Source organism: Trichomycterus rosablanca, chromosome 3, assembly GCF_030014385.1.
Source record: "Trichomycterus rosablanca isolate fTriRos1 chromosome 3, fTriRos1.hap1, whole genome shotgun sequence".
Lineage (NCBI taxonomy): Eukaryota > Metazoa > Chordata > Actinopteri > Siluriformes > Trichomycteridae > Trichomycterus > Trichomycterus rosablanca.
In genome coordinates this window covers 24926759-24950889 of record NC_085990.1, presented here as the reverse complement: position 1 = coordinate 24950889, position 24131 = coordinate 24926759, and the positions used below count along the sequence as shown (strand labels likewise).

Below are 24131 nucleotides of genomic sequence, written 5' to 3'. Positions count from 1 at the left end.
CTTGAGGGATACATGCTACACAACAGACTATTATGAGTGCTCTAAGGTGGGTTGGAGCTAAAATCTTCTAATGTTCATACAAACAGGATACAACAAGCAGCATTTGTATTTCACAGCTTCTGATGTAGAGAAAGAACCCGCCTGATCAGTATTGTTAACAAGAGAGAAAGATTTGTGGCATTAGGCAGTTTGAGCTGAGTGCAATTAAGACAGATGACCAGGTCTTAACACAGAAACACATCTTTAGGAACACAGATCAGCTCAGTCTTGCTGGGGGTTAAGTCACAGATGACGCGCTAACATCAATAATGAAAACGGTTATCGCTTCATACAATGAGATCCTCGTAGTTGGTCTAACACCGACATCTGTTGGTCAAAAATTACATCTGCGCCTTATATGTGTTGGTAGAAATGGCTGACATCCTAACGATCCAATTGTTGAAGTCGTATGTTGCAGAGATAACCAATCATCGCGCAGCTGTTATGCACACGTGATTTGATAGTCCCGCCTTTACAAGTATGTGGCTGCATCGGAAAAAAAACCTTTTTCCCTTTGTTTGTGCCCTATTTAGAGGATGATGTAATGATTTATGCACACTATGTAGTGCTATACCTCTACAGAAGTATTCCTTTTAAGACACAGCCCAGGATTGTTCAGCTGAAGTTAAAAAGGTAACAAAACAATGCGATAAATCTTTATAATCTTTTTGCGTATTTACATTTTAAACTATTTTTGCTTTAGTTAAATTATAAATATTTGCTTTTTTCTTTTTAACCTGCATATCTGCATTAACTTGCGTGTTTTTTTCTTTGACATATGTTTGCAAATAGCTTACTAGGCTAATGCTAAGCTAATAGCTAACTTGTATCAGTGCATTAGCATTCATATAATTTGTTTTAACTTTTAATTGAAATGTTTATTCTCTTAAACCTCTAATGCGGTTTTAACATTTTACACCTGAAATTAGAGCGAATAGATCCTTAGACTTTTTATTCAGTTATGAAATAGTAATGAATTTATTAATGAAATCAATTATTTTTATATTTTATTATTATATTATATTATATTGTATTATATTATATATTATATATTTTTAGTATAAGTAGGTAAGTGCAGGAGCGCTGTCACTTCATACATTAAAGGCCAAAACAGGAATTCTCCTACTTCACCTTCCAGCATCTTCCTTACTTTACTACTAGCTCCCAAACCATAGCTTTCTCATTGACGTTGTTGTTGTGTGTGTGTGTGTGTGTGTGTGTGTGTGTGTGTGTGTGTGTGTGTGTGTGTGTGTGTGTGTGTGTGTGTGTGTGTGTGTGTGTGTGTGTGTGTGTGTTCTGTTTTATTACACAACCCCAAATCAGAAAAGGTTATGGGAAAAGTTGGGACAGCATGGAAAATGCAAAGTTTCTTACTTTGACTTTTATTTCATTGCAGTTGGGACAGTAAAGCATTTATCACTTTGTAATGTTGCCATTCCTTTTCACCACACTTAAAGGACGTTTTGACACTGAGGATACCAAGTGATTTTTTGCAATTTTCTCATGCATTTGTTGACAAACTGGAGATCCTCTGGCCATCTTTGCTCATCAAAGACTCAGCTTTTCCTGGATGCTGCTTTTGTACCAAACCATGATTACAATCACCTATTGATAGGGGTGTAACGATACATCGTTTCACGATGCATCGCGATGCAAAAATGTAGCGATTGTACGAGTGCACGTGCGTTCTGTAATTTATTAGTGATGGGTCGGTCGCGAACAATCCGGCTCTAAGAGTCGGCTCTTTAAAATGAACGACAGGATCCGGCTCCTTTTTTTTTTTTTTTTTTTTTTTTTTTTTTCTTAAAGCCGCACGTGAATGGTCAAGATACGTGGTGGCGTTTGTGTGTTTACACTGAGCAGGAGGGGAGGGGTTACAGACACACAAACACAGTGCGCACACGAACAGGAGGGAGAGAGTGAGAGAGAGAGAGAACTTGATGAAGTTTGACATTGTGCTTTACGTAGCCAGACATTACACGCTGGAAAGGTAAGGAAAATAAGTGACAGGAAACTAAAGTTCAGACCCACTTAGCTGGTGGGAGACCAAGTGTTCAGTCTACCCACATCTTATACATGTCACTGTGTATTGTAGCAACATCTGTCCCCTCAGAGAGAATCTTTTCTAAAACAGGGCAGATCATAACAGAAAGGAGAAACAGGATCAACCCCTCAAAGATGAGGTCCTTGGTTTTTCTGAATGCCAATCTTCACTAAATACTTACAAATACTGTCACCTGGATGCTGCTTTTTGTTTTGCACATTTTCATTTATATTTTGTTGAGTGATACTTTGTTGATGTTGTGTTGTTCCACTGTAGATGCAAATTTACAAATAATATACACAATCAGACCTTTTTGTCTAATTGAAATGGGTCTTTTTTGTATTTTATAATTTATTGTTGTGGCACTCTGTTTCACATTGAGTATTTCACATTTAAATAATAAACATTTAATACAATGTTTTTTTTTTACATGTAATTCATTTTACATGTAATTTGGTAATAAATTAGTTTAAGCAACAAAAAAAATCTGTTTAAAGACTCAGCTCAGCTCAATGAGCTTGTTTGATTACTTTGATTTTCAATTTAAGATGGCGATAAGTAATTTTAAATTTGGTAAACCTGTTAGGTTACAGTAAAGTACTCTGTTCTTGGTAATTACCTTTAATTGCAGGGGACTGAAGTTTTTTTTGCTTAAAAATGTACAAGAAAATGTGCGTTGTTTTGCACTGTTTACACTTCAGAAAAAATCGTGAGAAAATCGAATTGTGAACTCAGCATCGTGAATCGAATCGAATCGTGAGCAGACTGTATCGTTACACCCCTACCTATTGACATCACCTGTTTGGAATCACATCAGTATTTAGTTTTTTCACCTCATTACTAGCCCTAAACTGCCCCTGTCTCAACTTTTTTTGGAATGTGTTGCAGGCCTGAAATGCAGGAATGGAGGTATATTAACAAATGAAATGAAGTTGAGCAGATTAAACATGAAATATCTTGGGTTCAAACTGTCTGCAATCATATAAAAGTCAAAGTGAATGTAAGGAACACTGCATTTTTATTTTATTTGCATCTTCCATACTGTCCCAACATTGTCTGATTTGGGGTGTTATTAGTCTGGTCTCTTCAGAAAGCACCAGCACACCTTGTGGCTAAAAAATGTACAATGATTCTGAGTTTGGTAGTTCTATGCAATTAGCTTAACATCGCAAAGTTTTTGCTTATATCTAATAATAAATCAACACTTATTATTATTCTTTTATTTATTTTTTTAATTTAGTTTTTAGTGACATGAGTGTTTATTTCTTGTAGGTGAATTATGGCAGAGCAGGATGAGAACGGCGTTCACACCAAGCGAAGTAAAACTCTGATCATTAGACACCTTCCTGCAGAACTGAGCCGGGCTGAGAAGGAAGACCTGCTGACATATTTTGGTGCCTCTTCCGTCCGCGTGCTTTCTGATAAAGGCCCTTTAGTAAGTGTCAATAACAGCAATTTTAGCTTCATATAATTCAGTGTATCCATTTAACATTCTTTAAGAATAATTTTTATGATTGATCTTTGTTTACTTTTACAAGTTGCTTTTTTGAAGACAGCAAAGAACATGTTTTAACATTTTCATTATGTTTATTTATTTATTAAATTATCAAGTTCTAATTACTCAAGCTGTAAATTTTTGGTTCATTTTATAAGTGAAACGTGTACATGAACTGAATTAATTACTGTTTAGCACATTTAATGCATGATTTTTTTTCTTTTTTTTATTTGCTACTGGAATGTAAAGGTGATAATACATGGGATGTAATAATAACAAGGAAGTACTAAAATCACTCTTAAAGGAGTCCACATATAGTGTAGACATAATGGACAAAAACCTTTTAATTTATTGCAGACAGTTAAAACCCAAAATGTTTCATATTTTGTCTTTTCATTGTTCATTTGTTAAGGTACATCCATTCCTGCATTTTGCAATGTTACAATTCCTTCTCACAACACTTAAAATATGTGTATTGGGTTGTCAGTTCGGAACAGTGGTAGCATAGTTGGTAGAGCTTTGGGCTATCAACTGGAAGATTGGCGGTTCAAGTTCAGGCTCTGCTATGCAGCCACTGTTGGGTCCTTGAGCAAGACCCTTAACCCTGTCTGCTCCAGGGGTGCCGTACTCTACGCTCTGACCCCAGCTTCCAAACAAGCTGGTATATGCGAAGAAAGAATTTCATTGTACTGTACACCTGTATATGTATATATGACAAATAATGTATATCTTCTACGGTATATATCTTCATATCTTCATTGTTGCATACTCTTGGTGACAGGTCAGGACTGCAGGCTGGCCAGTCCAGTGCCTGTACCCTGTTCTTTCACAGCCATGTCTTTGTAATGTGTGCAGCATGTGGTTTTGCATTGTCTTGTTAAAAAAATGCATGGATGTCACTGGAAAAGATGACGTCTTGAAGGCAGCACATGTTGCTCTAAGATGTCAATGTTTAATGCTGCCATCACAGAAGTGTTAATGACCTTTGCAAAGGGCACTGACACAGCAACTATTTCTTTCAAAAAAGATCTGGAATACTTGTTCATCTGGCCAGAATACACGTTTCCATCCAAGATGCCTACGAGCCCAGATAACTCAATGCTACTTTTGGACATGGTCCTTTCTGTGTGGAGTTTGCATGTTCTCCCCATGTCTGTGTGGGTTTCTTTCAAGAGCTCCTCCCACAGTCCAGACATGTAAGTTAGGTAAATTGGAGATACAAAAGTGCTTGTGACAGTGTTGGACATTGAACTGTTCAATCATGTGTAACTACCGTTTCTGTCATGAATGAAACCAAAGTGTAAAACATGATGTTAAAATCCTAATGAACAAACAGCCAAGTTGTGAAAGTGAAATGTGAATGTGTGTTGTACTACTTGACAAAACTTTTCCAAAGTAACCCCTTGCCCATGTGGTAATATCAGCTATTGATGAATGACTTAAAGCATGTTCTTAAAGCAGTTCTGTCTGAGGGATCAGAGATCATGGGTGCTCAGTCTAGGTTTGCGTCTTTGGCCTTTACCCACTAAAGTTTAATGTGTACATATACAATTATTTTTACATTTTTATATTTTACATCAGTGCTAGGTTTTATAAATTCTGTGAAGTTTAGTGCCAAATGCATTGTTGTAATTGTCGTTATAAAACCTAATTAGTATGTAGATTACTATGAGATTATCAACACCTCAGCCATAAGATACACTATAATATAATTAATAAAGAACCTTTTTTACTATGGCATAAAATCCTGATATTTAAATTTATTACATATTTCATTAAAAAATTTCAGATCAATGTGCTTGATTGTTACTTGTTGTAGATCTATGGGTTACTAATTTTTTTGTATTTTTTTCTTTAGAAACACACTGCATTTGCCACCTTCTCAAGTGAAACTTCAGCTTCAGAGGTAAAATAATTAAATCAGTTGTAAATTTCTTTATTGTAGGGTTTTTTGGGGGAAAGAGGGTAACAACAAATTAGTCCAGGAATTGGGCTTGGGTGCCACAGCAGTCTATTACGCTTGCCCACCATCACTGAGATTCGGGTTCAAATGTAAGCAGTGTTATTGGCTAGTCAGGCATATACACGGACATGATTTGTCTGATGCGGGTTTGACCAAAGCTCTATGATGGATTGGTTCCCTGTCCAGGGTATTCCTGCCTTGCGTGTTTCCCAGTGGAATCAGACATACTTCGACCCTGACCAGGATTAAGTGGTTGATAAAAAATTTAATCATATTTTCTATTTAATGTACATTTGTTAATATTACAGCTTCTATTTATTACTTGTAATTTACTAATGAGACATCTAATAGTTTTTGCTGTTAGTGACAGAGTACCAGAACACACAATAATATTATATATAATATATTTTTATTTTACAACTAAAACATTATTTAAAAAACTGAAACCAAACATTTAAATGTAAAGTTTAATAAAATATTGACAGCTTAGAAAACAGCACTGAACTTAAACTACATTCAAATGACAACTGGCAGTAAAACACATAAATTACAATAGTATGCGCCATTAAATAAATACAAATTTTGCACCATTTGTAACCACAGTAAGACATACCTTTTCATTTGGTGTGCTTTAAAGGAAGAAAAACTTTGACACTTTTTTGACACTTTTTATTGTTAATGCATCCTATAGTTTTATTTTAAAGCATTAACTACAATTATTCAGCCTATCATTTTCATATCTGGAGAATTACAAGGCAAATTTGTAATCTTGTTGTTAAGCATGGATATTATAGGTTTTATTTTATTTATAGTATATAGTTTTCATGATTTTTTTAATCAAATATTTAGCACTTGGGTTAGTTTTTAAAATTATTCAAACATTGTGCTTTATTATTATTATAATTGTTGTTGTTATTATTATTTATTCTTTTATATTTACCTGACAAGTACAAAGAAAAGATTCCAACCTGATGATGTTAAATAAACAAATTTAGAATTGAAATATGTTTACCACTGTATTTGATCAACTTTCCTATTAATGACACATTTTAATGGTTTGTGAACTGAGGACAATAAGTGTTGCAGTATTGTGATCATTTCCATCCTTGCTTGATACAAGACTTCAGCTGTTCAACAGTTTCAGTTTTCTGAAGTATTCTCAAACCCATGTGGCTATAAGTATTATAGTATACTATAATAATAATATTATAGTATAATATAATATTATTATATTATCTGGCCCTACCCAATCCCTACTGAGATTTTTTGGGATTCCCAGAATCTTTTCACAACATTTTGTATGGTAGATGGTCAAAAGATCTAAGCTATTTAGATTTCTATTGACAATTATCTCATGTTTGGCACAATGAAGTGAGCCACAACCCATTTTTGCTTGCTCCTTTTATACCCAATCATCACTCCCTCACAGTTTCAGTTTTCTGAAGTATTCTCAAACCCATGTGGCTATAAGTATTATAGTATACTATAATAATAATATTATAGTATAATATAATATTATTATATTATCTGGCCCTACCCAATCCCTACTGAGATTTTTTGGGATTCCCAGAATCTTTTCACAACATTTTGTATGGTAGATGGTCAAAAGATCTAAGCTATTTAGATTTCTATTGACAATTATCTCATGTTTGGCACAATGAAGTGAGCCACAACCCATTTTTGCTTGCTCCTTTTATACCCAATCATCACTCCCTCACTTGTTATCACTTATTTGACCTGTGTGGGGCGGAACGGTGGTACCACTGTCGCCTCGCAGCAAGAAGGTCCTGGGTTTGATCCCCAGGTGGAGCGGAGCATGTTCTCCCTGTGTCAGCGTGGGTTTCCTCCGGGAGCTCCGGTGTCCTCCCACATTCCAAAGATATGCAAATGAGGTAAATTAGTGATACTAAATTGTCCATGACATAAACTTGTGAACTGATGAATCTCGTGTTACGAGTAACTACCGTTTCTGTTATGAATGTAACCAAAGTGTGTAAAACATGATGTTAAAATCCTAATAAATAAATTTATAAATAAATAAACTTTTTTTTTACTACTAAAACATGGTCAAATAAAAAAAAATCATGATGATAATAATAAATGTAACATGGAACAAAGCCTGGTATTAAGTGAAAACAACATAAAAATCTAATATTTCTTATAGAATGAGTTGACATTGACTAAACACAGTAAATTCTAAAATAAATTAGGGTTTAAATAATAAGGATCAGTAAAATAGCCAAAAATCCAGTAAATTCAGAGAAAACAACAAAACAAACCATTAAATGTATAGCACTGGAATTTTTCTTCTTTATTTCCCTGCAGGCTCTGAAGAGGCTTCATCAGCTGAGAATTCTGGGTCACACGCTGGTTGTGGAGTTTGCAAAGGATCAGGATAACATTGTTGTGTTGAAGAGTCCCAAAGTCTCTGACAGGTGGGGAAACTAAATTTGATTTGTCCTAGTTTTGTGGGTCAAAACTCTGAGAGAAAATGATTTTGTACGAGATATAAGGGTTGAAATTACAGTCTTAAAAAGTGAGTTATAACATCCACGACATAGTCAATCATGAATCAAAGACCAATAGCACAGCTGAGATTCGAATCCAGGTACCAACGGTTATGGGTTTCCATACTAGACCACTGCCAACCGAGCGCTCTTTACTGGTAATTTTTTTAGTGGCTAAATTGTGTCGTGTTACATTTACACATTTAGAATATGTTTTATCTAAAAACAATTACATTTGTGACTAATTACAATCGACACATTGGCAACCAGCGACCTTTAGATTACTAGTCTAGCACTAGTACCAATACATTTAGAAAAGAGTTCACATAAAAGAGGTAATACAGAATAATTTGTTTCATTTTTATAAAATTATTTTAATGGACAGTTTGGAGCACAAATGAACCATCAATAATTAGGGATGTAACGATTCACCACAGTACAGTTAATAACCGATTCAAAAATTCCACGATTCAAATCAATTTGACACGTAAAATGAATTGATATTCACTTTAAACAGCAGAGGGCACTGGCACTATACACCTCGCCTTGTTGACGTCACTGCCGCTATACGCCTGGTTGCGAAATTCGGGGGTTTTCAGCCAAATTAGGCTTGATTCAAAATTGTTTTGGATAGTTTGTACCTAACTCTGAAATAAAAGGGCATTCATTATTTAGATAAATAAAAGATAATCACAAATACAATATTTTAATTTCTTTTTTAAGAGAAATAATGAAAGGAAACTTTTTCCTAATTTGTATTCAATTTCAGTTTTAAAAAATCGTATCGTGAACCCAGTATGGTGAATCGCAATGCATCGTGGGTAGAGTGTATCGTTACATCCCTATCAATAATGCATTTCAGACTTGCTGAGGAAAAAGAGAAGCAAGAGAAGAAAGAGAATCAGCAGCCAAATGTTCCTTTAATAGATACAGGCATTGCTCCCACTCTTGGGTAAGTAATTAATCCATCACACACACACACACATACAACTGTGAGCTTATTGGTCATTTCAATCCAAAACCAAGGCCTGGCTTGCAATTCATGATTCCAATTCATTCAAATGATGTGCAGCAGGTTCTGATTTAGATTTTGTACAGGTCACTCTCATTCCCTTAAAGCAAGTCAAACAGGGGCACAATCTTGCACCTAAACTCAGTCATTGTAAGGGGCCCTCATATTTCAAGAAGTAGGATTAAAGATTTTTTGCTTCCATATTTAGGCGTCGCCACAGCGCATCATTTTGAGACCTCCAACTGGCAAGGCTGTTTTCCACTTGCACCATCAGACATAGCTAAACATATCTACATGTCTCGACCACCCAATAGCACCACTGAGATTTGACCCTGGATCTCGGTGGTAGTGGGCTAGTGTAATAGACTGCTGCATCACCCACGTGCAGTAAGACTACAGAATAGTATTACAATAAATCAGCACTGACCAGTGAGTGGCAGATTTTTGTGCTAAATCAGATATAAAAGACTGGTAAGTGAGACTAGCACATAAATGTCAAGTCAAATTTATTTGTATAGCGCTTTTTACAATAGACATTGTCTCAAAACAACTTTACAGCATCCAGAATTGCATCTGAACCAATTGCTGATCATTACCCTTGCAGGGACCCGGGATAGAAAAGGTCCACCGCAACCCCTCTCTGTTTGTAAGAGGCGACTGAATAAGGTGGATTATTTTTTTTTTTAATTCGCCTTCCGTTGCTGGAGACTAGGAGGAGGGTATATTCGCCTGCCTCACACTCCCTCCGACGCGTGCACAGTACACAACCCCTACATATTCACCCACACGTGCAGTGAATTCATGTATGAGGGCAGTATTCAGGCGCGGAGAGCCACGCATTGATCCCCGTGCTCCTCCACTTCCTTTACAGGTGCCTCCGGCTACTAACCAAGGTCCTTACACAGCGTCCAAGACCCCACCTACATTAGTCCGGTCTTTATCCACATGCCAGACTTTTAAATAGCTAATTTTGTCTGCTGCAGGCATTGCCAATTATGCCCACTAGAGGGCGCTCAGCCGACCGGTAGCAGAGCTGAGGTTTGAACTCAGAATCTCAGTGCTGGTGTGCTAACGGATTATCTCGCTGCACCACCAGGGGTGAATTTTTTTGCTGTGAGGTGTGACGTGTCTGCAGAGGAAGAGATCCTGTTACTTTGGGGAGGTGGTGACTGTAATTACCAAGTCCCCAACACAGTACTTTGGCTCATGCGTTCCATAGACAGGATATTGAATTTGCCTAGTCTAATCAATTGACTGGTCAGCACATGCCAGCACAGGTGGTATTCCAATGCAAAAACCTCATGGAAAACGCCCAGAAGCCCAGGGTCAATCAATAAGCAGCAAAACCATCTGATTAATCAACTACGAGTATACCATTCCTATAGCCGTGTGCACATCCGGTTTTTTTTGGTTTCTGAAGAGTGTGGGGAGTAAGATGATAGATTGCAAAACTTAGAACTTTGGATACGTAACCCAAAAGAAAAGTGATTGATAGCAACTTGAATCATGACATAATGATGAGGTATACTTTCCCTTTAGAGAAGGGGAACCGGCAGAAATGTATCATAGTGGAATCTCTGTCAGAGGACATGTCACTCACCAAGCTTTTACCATATCACTGGATCAGTAAAAGATGCTGAAAATGTGCAAATAATAGTGGGCTGCCAAAAAGAGGTACAAGCCAACAATCTATTAAACAATAAGGACTTTGCAGGCATCCATTTAAAAGCCTTCCCACATCAATCTTTTAATGGCAGTAAAGGAGTGATTTGCACCAAGGGAACTGTCAGATATGGATGAAGCATGAATAGCATGGGAACTGGCATCTCAATACATTACAGATGTTAAACATATAAAAACCAGCAAACAAGATCAGTTAGTGAAAACAAACATATTTTAAGTTTTAATTAGGGCTGTCACACGATTAAAAATTTTAATCGAGATTAATCACGTTTAAAGAACAAAATTAATCGAGATTAATTAATCGTGTGACAGCCCTAATATATATGTATTCATCTCAATTAATCGCAAACTAATAATTAAGCAAAATTTGAACAGTTATGCACATTGTTATTGCAAGAACGTGTTTACCAATAAAACATTCTTAAAATATGATAAAATTAATAAATCTAAATTCATTGTAGAAAGCACATTATCTGACAAAAGTGAGGATCTTTTCCTGTTCATGACCCTGACACTGAAAACAGGTGCACCAACCATAATGTTTTGATCTAATATAAGGCATCAATAAAGCATCAAAACACAGATATGAATATTTCATAGATCTATTAAGAAAACCCTTTAATACTGTGTTTGTGCAGAAAGAATACTGGGAAATACGGTTCTAAATTACCATTTAAACACCTATAAATACCTGAAACAGTCAAGTTAGCAAACATTATAAGTAATTGACTGTAGCTATAAAAAAGTGTTAATTAAAACAGTCCATGTAAACGCTTAGTCCATATAAATATCAGATACGAATGTGTTTTTAGAAAACTACAAACATCACAAATATAAATCATGTTTATAACCATGTGATAGAATAAGCTGAATAAACTGTAGAGATGAAACATCACGCAGAGTTTCACTTTTTACCGGAGGGGGAGGAGGCGGAGCTACTCGGTTTTGATGGACAGCTCTAGCAGCCAATGGAGATACTCGATACAAAGCTTGCGTGGTTTCATTCATCTTTTCATCAACACGTAAAAAAAGTGAAAACCGCTAAAAGTAGTTTATCATCGGACAGTTCATGCGCTTTACATCCTAATTCATCTGAAATACAGTTAATTACCACAGAGACACACGTGTATGTGGCACAAACAGCCAAATAAAAACAGTTAGATTAAAAATTTTAATCTTGATTAATTTTTTTAATCGCGATTAAAATTTTAACGCGTTAATTAACGCGATTAACGGCAGCCCTAGTTTTAATAGATCTGAACCATCAACTAAAATTATAATAAGATATCAATGAGTACATTTTGATCTATATAGTCAAGTCGGAAAGTCTGCACACCCCTTTCACCTTCTCCGTATTTTATTACGTTACAGACTCATTCTATAATAGATTGAGTTTATTTTTTGCCTCAAACATCTACACACAATCATCAGCAATTACGAATTAAAAACAGGGTTTAGAAAATATATTTTTACTGACAAAATGCACCTTTGGCAGCAATTACAGCTTCAAGACGTCTTGGGAAAGAAGCTACATTTTTGCCCATTCCTTCTGGCATATCCTTGCAAGCTCCATCAGGTTGGATGGGGAGCGTTGGTACACAGTCATTTTCAGCTCCTTCCACAGATTTTTGATGCCACTCCTTTGTTCTCTTGGCTGTGTGCTTCGGGTCGGTGTCATGTTGGAAGGTAAACCTTCGCCCCAGTCTGAGGTCTAGAGCGCTTTGGAGCAGGTTTTCTTCAAGAATCTCGGTGTACTTAGCTGCATTCATATTTCCCTCTAGGAAAGATTTTGACAAACTCCAAGCGGGCTGTCATGTGCCTTTTACTAAGGAGTGGCTTCCGTCTGGCCACTCTACCATAAAATGAACTCAATCTATTATAGAATGAATCTGTAATGTAATAAAACGTGGAGAAGGTGAAAGGGGTGTGCAGACTTTCCGGCTTGACTGTACAACCCTAACCCACTAAGGTGCTTTATATATGGGTCGGCCAAACGCAAAGAAAGACACTCCTCCACAGAGAACTTCTGTCTGCAACAGAAGTTAAAAGAGCTTAATTTCTGATAAAAACTGATAATTTGAAAACATACAACAAAGTTTTCTCAATGGAGAAGCACCAAAGCTTTCATACAGCTCCACATGCAACCCTTCTTTTTAAGATTAAGATAACCAACCTAATCTAGGCAACAGGGAAGATACCACCATCATGGAAAGAAATGACCACAATTCCGATACCCAAGCTAGGAGAAGAGCATAGTAACCCGAACTAGTAGCGACCAATAGCACTAACAAGTTCTCTACAAAACTATGGAAAGGATGGTTAACAGTTGCCTTGTTTGGCTAATTGAACATAAACAACTAACAGAAATCCAGAGTGAATTCCAGAAAGGAAGAAGTACAACAGATAACCTAGTTAGACTGGAAACTTTTGTTGGTAAGGCCTTTATCAAGAAGGAACATGTCATAGCCATGTTTTTTTTATCTAGGAAAGGCATAGGATACAACCTGAAATTACAGAATTTTAAAAAATTTACATCAAATGGGCTTTAGAGGGACACCTCCAACCTTCCAAGAATTAATAACACCCTCTCAAAAATGCATATTCAAAGAATAGGATTACACTTTTCAATATAAAGATAAATAGCATTGCACACATTCCACCAAACACCTTTTGCAGCCTCTATGTAGACGACATCTACATTGGCTACAGAGGGAAAAAGATGATCGTGGAAGGTCAGTTAAACTAAGCATAAATAATTAATCTAAATTATTGAAGACAAAAATGGTGTGCAAGCAGTTTCATCTACTTTCAACCCTACACCTGAAAATAAACTCCAACAGGGAGCCCATCAAGCTTACAAAGAAAGCAAGGTTTTTTAGACAATAAATTCTCTGTCATTTGTTACAACCTGGCCTAAGAGCAAGCAAGCCATAACATTAGAAGAAAGAAAAAAAGTGAATAAATAAAAATAAAAACCCAACAAGATAGATGAAACTGAGTCATAACAACTTCGTATGGAAAAGTTTATCCAGTATAATGTGTGATATTTTTACAGTGAGAAAGACACAATGAAAGGGGAAGATTTACAGGACTATAAACTCTACTCTTTACATATACACACACAAAATTATACACAACGCTATACACAACAACCGCTCTAATTAGGACTGACACACAACAAGGGGAGCAAACTCTAACCACATAACACTCTCTAACACATGTACACCCTTCGGCAGCAAAGGCCCCGAGTTAGTGTTCGTCTGCAATTTATGAATGGTTGGCTCCCGCCTTCCCACATGGATCCGACGCTCTGGTTGGTTGTGGAGTTGAGCAGCTGGATTCAGGCTGACGTGTCCCTTTCTCCCTTTCCGATGCCAGCCTCCGCATAGGACAGCGATCTATTGGTTACAATCTTGCTGCAAAAATGACACGAATACAAAAAATAATATGCCGCCAGTTTGGTGACGTCACACATTCCACATATGAAACTGTTAAAACCCTAGGGAGTAGACTCTTGAGGATATACAGAACCCTAATAAGATCCAGACTATGGGAGCATCATCCACAGATCAGCCAGGAAGTCATACACCCAGAGCTACAGCTGTCACTGGGAGCTTTTACATCCCTTAGTGCACAGCATTTGATTAAACTAAAGTCCTACTCGTGCAACCCATCATACCACTCGGATACCATTACTCAAAACACATCTTATTAATATTACACCTTTTTCATTAAATTGCACAGATTATAAGTCACATCAAAGTTGGAATAAGTTATTAAATACCTGAAATAACTGGTGTGTAGAGTTTTTATATCCAGTGTAGATGTATGTGTGTCAGTAAGTTATGACCAGTTCCATAGCACAGATGAGATTCAAAATCTCAGCAAGGTTCACTGTCAGCTAAAAATTCTGTTATCAAAATAAAGCTGCTTTTTCATGTTGAAGACTTGAATACCTTCATGTGTGTTTTCTGAAACCCAGTGTTTCACATAAGATATGAAAAATCAATTTAACTCCACTTATACCCTCACAGTCACACACAACACCCTTATCCTTATAAAGTCTCTTCATGAATTTCTATAAAGAAACAAATCGACCCTCACTTTGACCTTTTAAAGATGGAAGCTATTATTCAGCCATAATAACAGCCATGGCAGCTCACATGCCATTAAGAAGCAAACAAATAAACATACCCAGTGTTTGTATGGAAAAGTTTATCCAGTATAATGTGCAATATTTTTACAGTGAGAAAGACACAACGAAAGGGGAAGAATTTACAGGACTATTAACTCTACTCTTTACATATACACACACAAAATTATACACAACGCTATACACAACAACCGCTCTAATTAGGACTGACACACAAACTCTAACCACATAACACACTCCCTAACACGTACACAGTTCGGCAGCAACACAACGACTAGCGGGCCATGAGTAAAGGCCCCGAATGAGTGTTCGTCTGCGATTTATGAATGGTTGGCTCCCGCCCCTTCACATGGATCCGACGCTCTGGTTGGTTGTGGAGTTGAGCGGCTGGATCCAGGCTGATGTGTCCCATTCTCCCTTTCCGATCCCAGCCTCCACACGGGACAGCGATCTATTGGTTACAAACCTGCCGCAGAAATGACACGAGTACCAAAAACAATACGCCGCCAGTTCGGTGACGTCACACATTCCACATATGAAACTGTTAAAACCCTAGGGAGTATACAGAACCCTAATAAGATCCAGACTATTGGAGCATCATCCACAGATCAGCCAGGAAGTCATACACCCAGACACTTGATCTTATCCACCACCAAGCGCTACAGCTGTCACTGGGAGCTTTTACATCCCTTACTGCACAGCATTTAATTAAACTAAAGTCCTACTCGTGCAACCCATCATACCACTATACAAAGCCACACAATTTCATCTGGCATCTTGGACTATGAGTATAACCGAATCTAAAAGCACTAGACATAAACTCGGATACCATTACTCAAAACACATTTTTAATTGAATTGCACAGATTATAAGTTACCTCAAAGTTGGAATAAGTTATTAAATACCTGAAATACCTGACATTTTAACAGGGGTGTGTAGAGTTTTTATATCCAGTGTAGATTTATGTGTGTCAGTAAGTTATGACCAGTTCCATAGCACAGATGAGATTCAAAATCTCAGCAAGGTTCACTGTCAACTAAAAATGAAGTCTTCAGAATAAATCTGCTTTTTCATGTTGAAGACTTGAATACCTTCATGTGTGTTTTCTGAAACCCAGTGTTTCATATAAGATATGAAAAATCAATTAAACCCTACACCCTCACAGTCACACACACTACCCTTATCCTTATAAAGTCTCTGCATGAATTTCTATAAAGAAACAAATCAACCCTCACTTTGACCTTTTAAAGATGGAAGCTATTATTCAGCCATAATAACAGCCGTAACAGCTCATATGGCATTAAGAAGCAAACAAATAAACATACCCAGTGTTTCAAAATGATCCACTGTGACCCTGGCTAGTAAAACGTGATCTTTTTATTTATTTATTAGGATTTTAACGTCATGTTTAACGAATGTTGCTTTGGTTACATTCATGACAGAAATGGTAGTTACTCATTACACAAGAGTCATCAGTTCACAAGTTTAATGTCAAACACAGTCATGGACAATTTAGTATCTCTAATTCACCTCACCTGCTTGTCTTTGGACTATGGGAGGAAACCGGAGCTCCCAGAGGAAACCCACGCAGACACAGGGAGAACATGCAAACGCCACACAGAAAGAACCCGTACCGGCCCACCTGGGGATTGAACCCAGGACCTTCTTGCTGTGAGGTTGTTTAGGCTCAAAGTGTCTTGTTGTAAGATTGTTTGTGCTCATATGCTACTGTGGATTAAACCACGCCTGTGTGACTGTGTGCAGTTAAAACAGTAGTTTCTGACTTGCATCTGTGTAGCCACTCAGTCTGAGTGCAAGTTAATTCTATGTGTGTTAACACATTTTATTTTAGCAGCTGTTCCTCACCCTCTCACCTCTTTTCTCTTTCTGACTTGTAGTGTTTCTCACCGTTTGTAACCCTTTCCTCCACAGCTTGAAATTCCAGGCCAATCCGACGCTGAAATATTTATACCCTCCTCCTTCTCGTGCGATAGTCACCAACATCACCCACACTCTGCTGAGTATACCCAAGTTCTACATACAGGTGAGCGCCAACCTGTTTTTGCTGCATTTAATTAATGTATCTAGTTTCCATATAGTTGTGTCAACTTTTCAGATTCTAATTCCTCTACCACATTGCACCACCCCTGCTCAGACTGGGCAAAGCCAGAGAGTATCACCCACTTCCTTTTTGAACTTGTTCCTTCTTTTTTATTTTCTTTTAGGAATGCAACGATTTTATTTTTTGCTAGTGTATACACCGATCAGGCATAACATTATGACATTGTGATTCACTGTGTATTCTGACACCTATCAATCAGAACCAGCATTAACTTCTTCAGCAATTTGAGCTACAGTAGCTTGTCTGTTGGATCGAACCACATGGGCCAGCCTTCACTCCCCACGTGCATGAATGAGCCTTTGCGGCCCATGACCCTGTCGCTGGTTTACCACTGTTCCTTCCTTGGCCCACTTTTGATAGATACTGACTACTGCAGACCGGGAACACCCCACAAGAGCTGCAGTTTTGGAGATGCTCTGACCCAGTCGTCTAGCCATCACAATTTGGCCCTTGTCAAACTCGCTCCAATCCTCACGCTTGTCCATTTTTCCTGCTTCTAACACATCAACTTTGAGGATAAAATGTTCACTTGCTGCCTAATATATCCCACCCACTAACAGGTGCCGTGATGAAGAGATAATCAGTGTTATTCACTTCACCTGTCAGTGCTCATAATGTTATGCCTGGTCGGTGTAGATACCTGTTCCCCCACCACTGCCAAGTTGCCACTGTTGAATCCCTAAGCAAGGGCCTTAACACTCAGTTGCTCAAATTGTATTCACTCACAATTAAATTTGCTTTGAATGAACACGTTCTAGAAATGCAACTCCTCCACTTCACACTTAACAGGACTGAACCTGAACACGTTACACTAGTCTGCCATGTTTAATAAAGCGCTCTTACCACTGGAGTCTTACAGATATGTATTTTATTAGCCAGTGGCATTGAAATAGTTGGATTATGGCACTCTGCTGTCTAACGTGCTATATATGCGAGGGTCGAAAGGAATCTTTATTGCTGCTGGAACTGTGGCCTCTGCTGGCTGGTCTGTACAGGTGCCTATACAGGAATGGCGAATAACAGAGAAAATTGTGTGACTCTCTGTACGTGTTACTGATCTCTGGAAGTTAAAATAAGCATTGTGAAACAGCACACATGATCTTCTCAAGCAGGGTCATGAAAAATATTTGCCCACAGAGCCTTTGTTACTAGTATAATTGGATTATTTAGCATGAGACTGCTACAATGGGGTAATAGGAAGTTCCCATGTCAGAATTGTCATCATGGTATCACTGCTTGCTTTGGCCATTACCGATACACTTTCATTTAAAACGACTTACAAGTGTGATTGACTACAATTCAAGCAATTGAGGGATAAAGGTCTTGCTTAGGGGCCCAACAATGACAACATTGTGGTTGTCTTTGAACTACCTTTTGATTACTGTTCATAATGTAAGTACTTCAACCACTGGGCTACTACCGACCTTAGTGCACTACTTAGTGCTTGATTTGGAGCACAGCCAGAGTATTTACATTTACAACATTTATTTAGAGTGACCTACAGTTGTGACTGAATACAATGCATGCAGATGCTTAGGGACCCAACAGTGACATCTTGGTGGATACTTTCTGTATACTAGGTACAGTATCAGTGTAAAGCTCATATGAAATACAAATTAGTCACTAATAATTGGTACTTTAGCACCTTTGAGTGATATTGCTGCCATTTCTTCCACCCGGTTTGTGCCTTTTTACATCCAGTGTCTTAGTGTTGCAGACATGTCATTTCATTTAAATTTTTGTACTACTGCTTTTACCTGGTAAGAGTCACATGGGTTGGTTTTCAAAAAAAACCACTGAGCACACGGCAGGAATACACCCCGCACAGGGCGCCAATCCATTGGATCCTCGGCCATCCAAAGCCCACTTCCCAACCCACCCCCACTTTCCCTCAGACATAGTCAATCATGTCTGTGTAGGCAGCTTCTGATGAGATGTGAACTCAGATCTCAGTAGCGGTGGGCAAGCTTAATATACCTCTGCGCCACTCAAGCGTCTAGATCAGGGGTGTCAAACTCACGGCCCGCGGGCCACATCCGGCCCGCCACGTCATTGTATATGGCCCGCGAGAGCTTAAACGACTGTACGATTATTGTGATGGTTCGAGTAGTTACAGAGACGCGCTTATAATTTAATGGGACTTCTGCACCTTTAAATGGCAACCGTTGACATCGTAGTCATGGCAACTAATTTTGACCTTTGCTGAGAAGCCATGTGACTTTTACGGCGAAAAGAACGTGGGGTAGCGTAGTCAGTAATGTAAACGATAATAAATAAATACAGATAATTATCTTGCAATATAATACCAAAGCATCGTCTGTAAGTAGTGGCGTTTATATTCTCAGTTGTTTGTAAATGTTTAGTGATTACATCACAGCGTTTTAGTTACAAATTTACCGTAATTAAATACAATTGTTACCGTTACTATAGCAATTAGTATCTTTACACAAAATGCTAACTCCCTAGCGCTATTTTACGTTTGGTTAAATCTCATATTGTACCAGATGTAACACTTGACTTCAGCTGTGTGCTTTTACTGTATTAAGTTCTTTATTGTTTTTATTGTTTGTATTTTTACTTCATTCTGGTGCACACAGTGTATCACACAGCTGGGAAGCAAATAAAACCGACTGTATTCTGAAGAGAGCTGTCTGTCTGTCTGTCTAGCTGAGAAAGGGGGATAAACTATTAGTGAGGGCAGAACAATTGTCTTAAAATACACTGTAAAATCCTACATTAACTGCTTCTCTCAAAATGCATTCTGATTTTGTGACCTGCAAAGTGACACATCCCACCAGTAGATGATGTTAAAAAATATTTACACATAATCCCAAAATGTACAAGAAGATAAGTAAGAAAATTAAGCAGAAGGAGGAATTTTATGAAAATGAAAACAAGTTTGTGCTTCAGGAAGATAAAACGGTGCGTCTCTTGTGTTATGAGGCTGTGTCTGTGGTAAAGGACGACAATATAAATGCAGAATTTAGCCTCCAAGAATAACAACAGACTGCAATCACTGCAGAATACGTTACAATCGGCCCTTTGAGGGCCACAATAATGCTGATGTGGCCCTCGGTGAAAATGAGTTTGACACCTCTGGTCTAGATGTTGTCAACACTAACAGAGAGATTATTCAAATTGTTCTTAAACAATCGTTCCATCAACACAAAAGAAGGGAATGCTGATGAGCATGCTAGCTCAATAATACATCATAATACATCAATAGGGTGGTACGGTGGCTCAGTGGGTAGCACTGTTGCCTTACAGCAAGAAGGTCCTGGTTTTCGATCCCCAGGTGGGGCAGTCCAGGTCCTTTTATGTGGAGTTTGCATGTTCTCCCAGTGTCTGTGTGGGTTTCCTCCGGGAGCTCCGGTTCCCTCCCACAGTCCAAAAACATGCAAGAGAGGTGAATTAGAGATACAAAATTGTCTGTGACTGTGTTTAACATTAAAAATACTTGAACTGATGAATCTTGTGTTACGTGTTACTACCGTTTCTGTCATGAATGCAACCAAGGTGTGTAAAACATGACGTAAAACATTAAAATCCTAATAAATACATCATAATATTTAATCTAAAATGCCTAAACAGGACCGTTCTAAGCCACATGAACTACATCAGGTCAGGGCTAATTAGCATACAGCGAACCTTCCAGACTGCTTTTAGTTCATCTGCTGCGAATCAGAAAAAGTTGGGACGGTATGGAAAATGCTAATACAAATATGCAGTGTTTCTTACATTGACTTTTATTTCATTGCAGACAGTTTGAACCCAAGATACTTCATGTTTTGTCTGGCCCCATTTTATTCCTATTGTTTATATACAGGGGTTGGACAAAATAACTGAAACACCTGTCATTTTAGTGTGGGAGGTTTCATGGCTAAATTGGACCAGTCTGGTGGCCAATCTTCATTAATTGCACATTGCACCAGTAAGAGCAGTGTGAAGGTTCAATTAGCAGGGTAAGAGCACAGTTTTGCTCAAAATATTGCAATGCACACAACATTATGGGTGACATACCAGAGTTCAAAAGAGGACAAATTGTTGGTGCACGTCTTGCTGGCGCATCTGTGACCAAGACAGTCTTTGTGATGTATCAAGAGCCACGGTATCCAGGGTAATGTCAGCATACCACCAAGAAGGACAAACCACATCCAACAGGATTAACTGTGGACGCAAGAGGAAGCTGTCTGAAAGGGATGTTCGGGTGCTAACCCGGATTGTATCCAAAAAACATAAAACCACGGCTGCCCAAATCACGGCAGAATTAAATGTGCAGAATTAAATAGAACTGTCCGTCGGGAGTTCCACAGGGTCAATATACACGGCCGGGCTGCTATAGCCAAACCTTTGGTCACTCGTGCCAATGCCAAACGTCGGTTTCAATGGTGCAAGGAGCGCAAATCTTGGGCTGTGGACAATGTGAAACATGTATTGTTCTCTGATGAGTCCACCTTTACTGTTTTCCCCACATCCGGGAGAGTTACGGTATGGAGAAGCCCCAAAGAAGCATACCACCCAGACTGTTGCATGCCCAGAGTGAAGCATGGGGGTGGATCAGTGATGGTTTGGGCTGCCATATCATGGCATTCCCTTGGCCCAATACTTGTGCTAGATGGGCGCGTCACTGCCAAGGACTACCGAACCATTCTGGAGGACCATGTGCATCCAATGGCGGTGCCGTGTATCAGGATGACAATGCACCAATACACACAGCAAGACTGGTGAAAGATTGGTTTGATGAACATGAAAGTGAAGTTGAACATCTCCCATGGCCTGCACAGTCACCAGATCTAAATATTATTGAGCCACTTTGGGGTGTTTTGGAGAAGCGAGTCAGGAAACGTTTTCCTCCACCAGCATCACGTAGTGACCTGGCCACTATCCTGCAAGAAGAATGGCTTAAAATCCGTCTGACCACTGTGCAGGACTTGTATATGTCATTTCCAAGACGAATTGACGCTGTATTGGCCGCAAAAGGAGGCCCTACACCATACTAATAAATTATTGTGGTCTAAAACCAGGTGTTTCAGTTATTTTGTCCAACCCCTGTACATCCATTCCTGCATTTTAGACCTGCAACACATTCTAAAACTCCTGTGGGAACCTGGTGTAGAATAGGTAATCAGCTTCCTCATGCTGTTTGTAAGAGGCAAACAAATGAGATGCCTTGTTTGCCCTTAGGTGTGAGAAAAAGGATCCTGGTGTTTAAGAGGAGTGGTCGCTGCGGGTGCACAGCAGTTTCGTCCCTAATGCACATAGATGCGAGGTTGGAGAGGCCCGCTCCTATCAAGGATGGTCAGGCCCCTAAAATGCACTCACTGGTTTAGGGTCAATCAAGCAACAGTACTATCTGTTGCTCGAGTATACCATACCTATAGCCCTGGTGCATATCTGCTGGAGTTTTGCACCCCCTTGTTGGGCTCTGGGGTGGGTAGGCAGTAGGATGATGGCTTATATAACTTTCAATCATGAATATTAAAACCTGACCTGGAATAACACCTAATAACACCTAATGGCTAACTTTAACTTCCCCTTATAAAATGAGAACTGGCTAAATTGTATTAATTATAAAGGCATTGCAAGAATTGCTGGGAAAGTGAAAAATGTGAGAAAGCTGAGATCAGGACAAATACTGGTGAAGTGACTACAAGGTACAAGCTGATAACTTACTAAGCACCAAGGACTTAACAGGCATCTGCATAAAAGCCTCTTTGGATACAACTCTAAATAATAGCAAAGTCGGGATCTGTACTAGGGACCTCACAGATATGGAGGAAGCAGAAACAGCACTGGAACTGGCACCTCAAGATGTTACAAACATTAAACAGATAAAGCTTGAAAAACGAAGACATATATCCTAACCTTTAGTAAAACCCAACCACCAGCTAAGATTCTGATAGGGTACCAAAGAGTAAACATTAACCTGCATATCCCTAACGCAGTAAGGTGCTTTAAATGCCAGAAATTTGGACAACCTCCTTGTTTCTACACTCACTGTCCATTTTATTAGCTCCACTTACCATATAAGAGCACTTTGTAGTTCTACAATTACTGACTGTAGTCCATCTGTTTCTCTGAATGCTTTGTTAGCCCCCTTTTATGCTGTTCTTCAGTGGTCAGGACCCCCACAGGACCACCACAGGGGCAGGGATAGCTCAGCGGTTAAGGTACAGGACCAGTAATTGGAAGGTTGCTGGTTCAAGCCTCGCATTTGCTAACTTACCTTTGTTAGGCCCTTGAGCAAGGCCCTTAATTCTCAATTGCTTTCAATGTATACAGTCTTAATTGTAAGTCCCTTTGGATAAAGGCATCTGCTAAATGCTGAAAATGTAAAATGTAAATGTAAGATGCAGATTTAAGCTTAATGCAGTCCATCGCTTGTGAGTTTATCTGTGCTGAATGTAGTTTTTGCTTAAAAACACCCTTAATATGAACACACACAATTTCAAATCTAGTTTGCTACAACCCATACCTGTCAAGTTTTGGATTTAAAAATAAGGGAAATTTTCCGCCGCGCGCTTCAAGCCGTCTCACCAGCCCAACCGAGGTTCAGTATCCCTTACATTTTAAGACAGGTTTACAAGAAATCTAAAATAACCACCTGTGAACCACTTACAAACTACAATTAGATGATCAGAATCTGATAGGCCTACCTTTGTTGACACTGAAATGCTGTGGACATTCCTACATACAGTGTATCACAAAAGTGAGTACACCCCTCACATTTCTGCAAATATTTTATTATATCTTTTCATGGGACAACACTATAGAAATAAAACTTGGATATAACTTAGAGTAGTCAGTGTACAACTTGTATAGCAGTGTAGATTTACTGTCTTCTGAAAATAACTCAACACACAGCCATTAATGTCTAAATAGCTGGCAACATAAGTGAGTACACCCCACAGTGAACATGTCCAAATTGTGCCCAAAGTGTCAATATTTTGTGTGACCACCATTATTATCCAGCACTGCCTTAACCCTCCTGGGCATGGAATTCACCAGAGCTGCACAGGTTGCTACTGGAATCCTCTTCCACTCCTCCATGATGACATCACGGAGCTGGTGGATGTTAGACACCTTGAACTCCTCCACCTTCCACTTGAAGAT

General features: G+C 38.6%; 1 protein-coding gene across 2 annotated transcripts in view; it reads left to right on the top strand.

The window, feature by feature from the left end:
• The first annotated feature begins 618 nt into the window (after positions 1-618).
• The window catches only part of rnpc3 (RNA-binding region (RNP1, RRM) containing 3), a 54732-nt gene continuing 31219 nt past the window's right edge, over positions 619-24131 (top strand). For both annotated transcript variants that reach the window (XM_062992004.1, XM_062992003.1), the window contains exons 1-6: positions 619-672; positions 3356-3518; positions 5437-5484; positions 7867-7976; positions 8911-9000; positions 16829-16940. In XM_062992004.1, coding sequence (XP_062848074.1) covers positions 3363-3518; positions 5437-5484; positions 7867-7976; positions 8911-9000; positions 16829-16940 — 516 coding nt within the window. In that variant the 5' untranslated portion in view covers positions 619-672; positions 3356-3362. The remainder of the gene's footprint in view (positions 673-3355; positions 3519-5436; positions 5485-7866; positions 7977-8910; positions 9001-16828; positions 16941-24131) is intronic.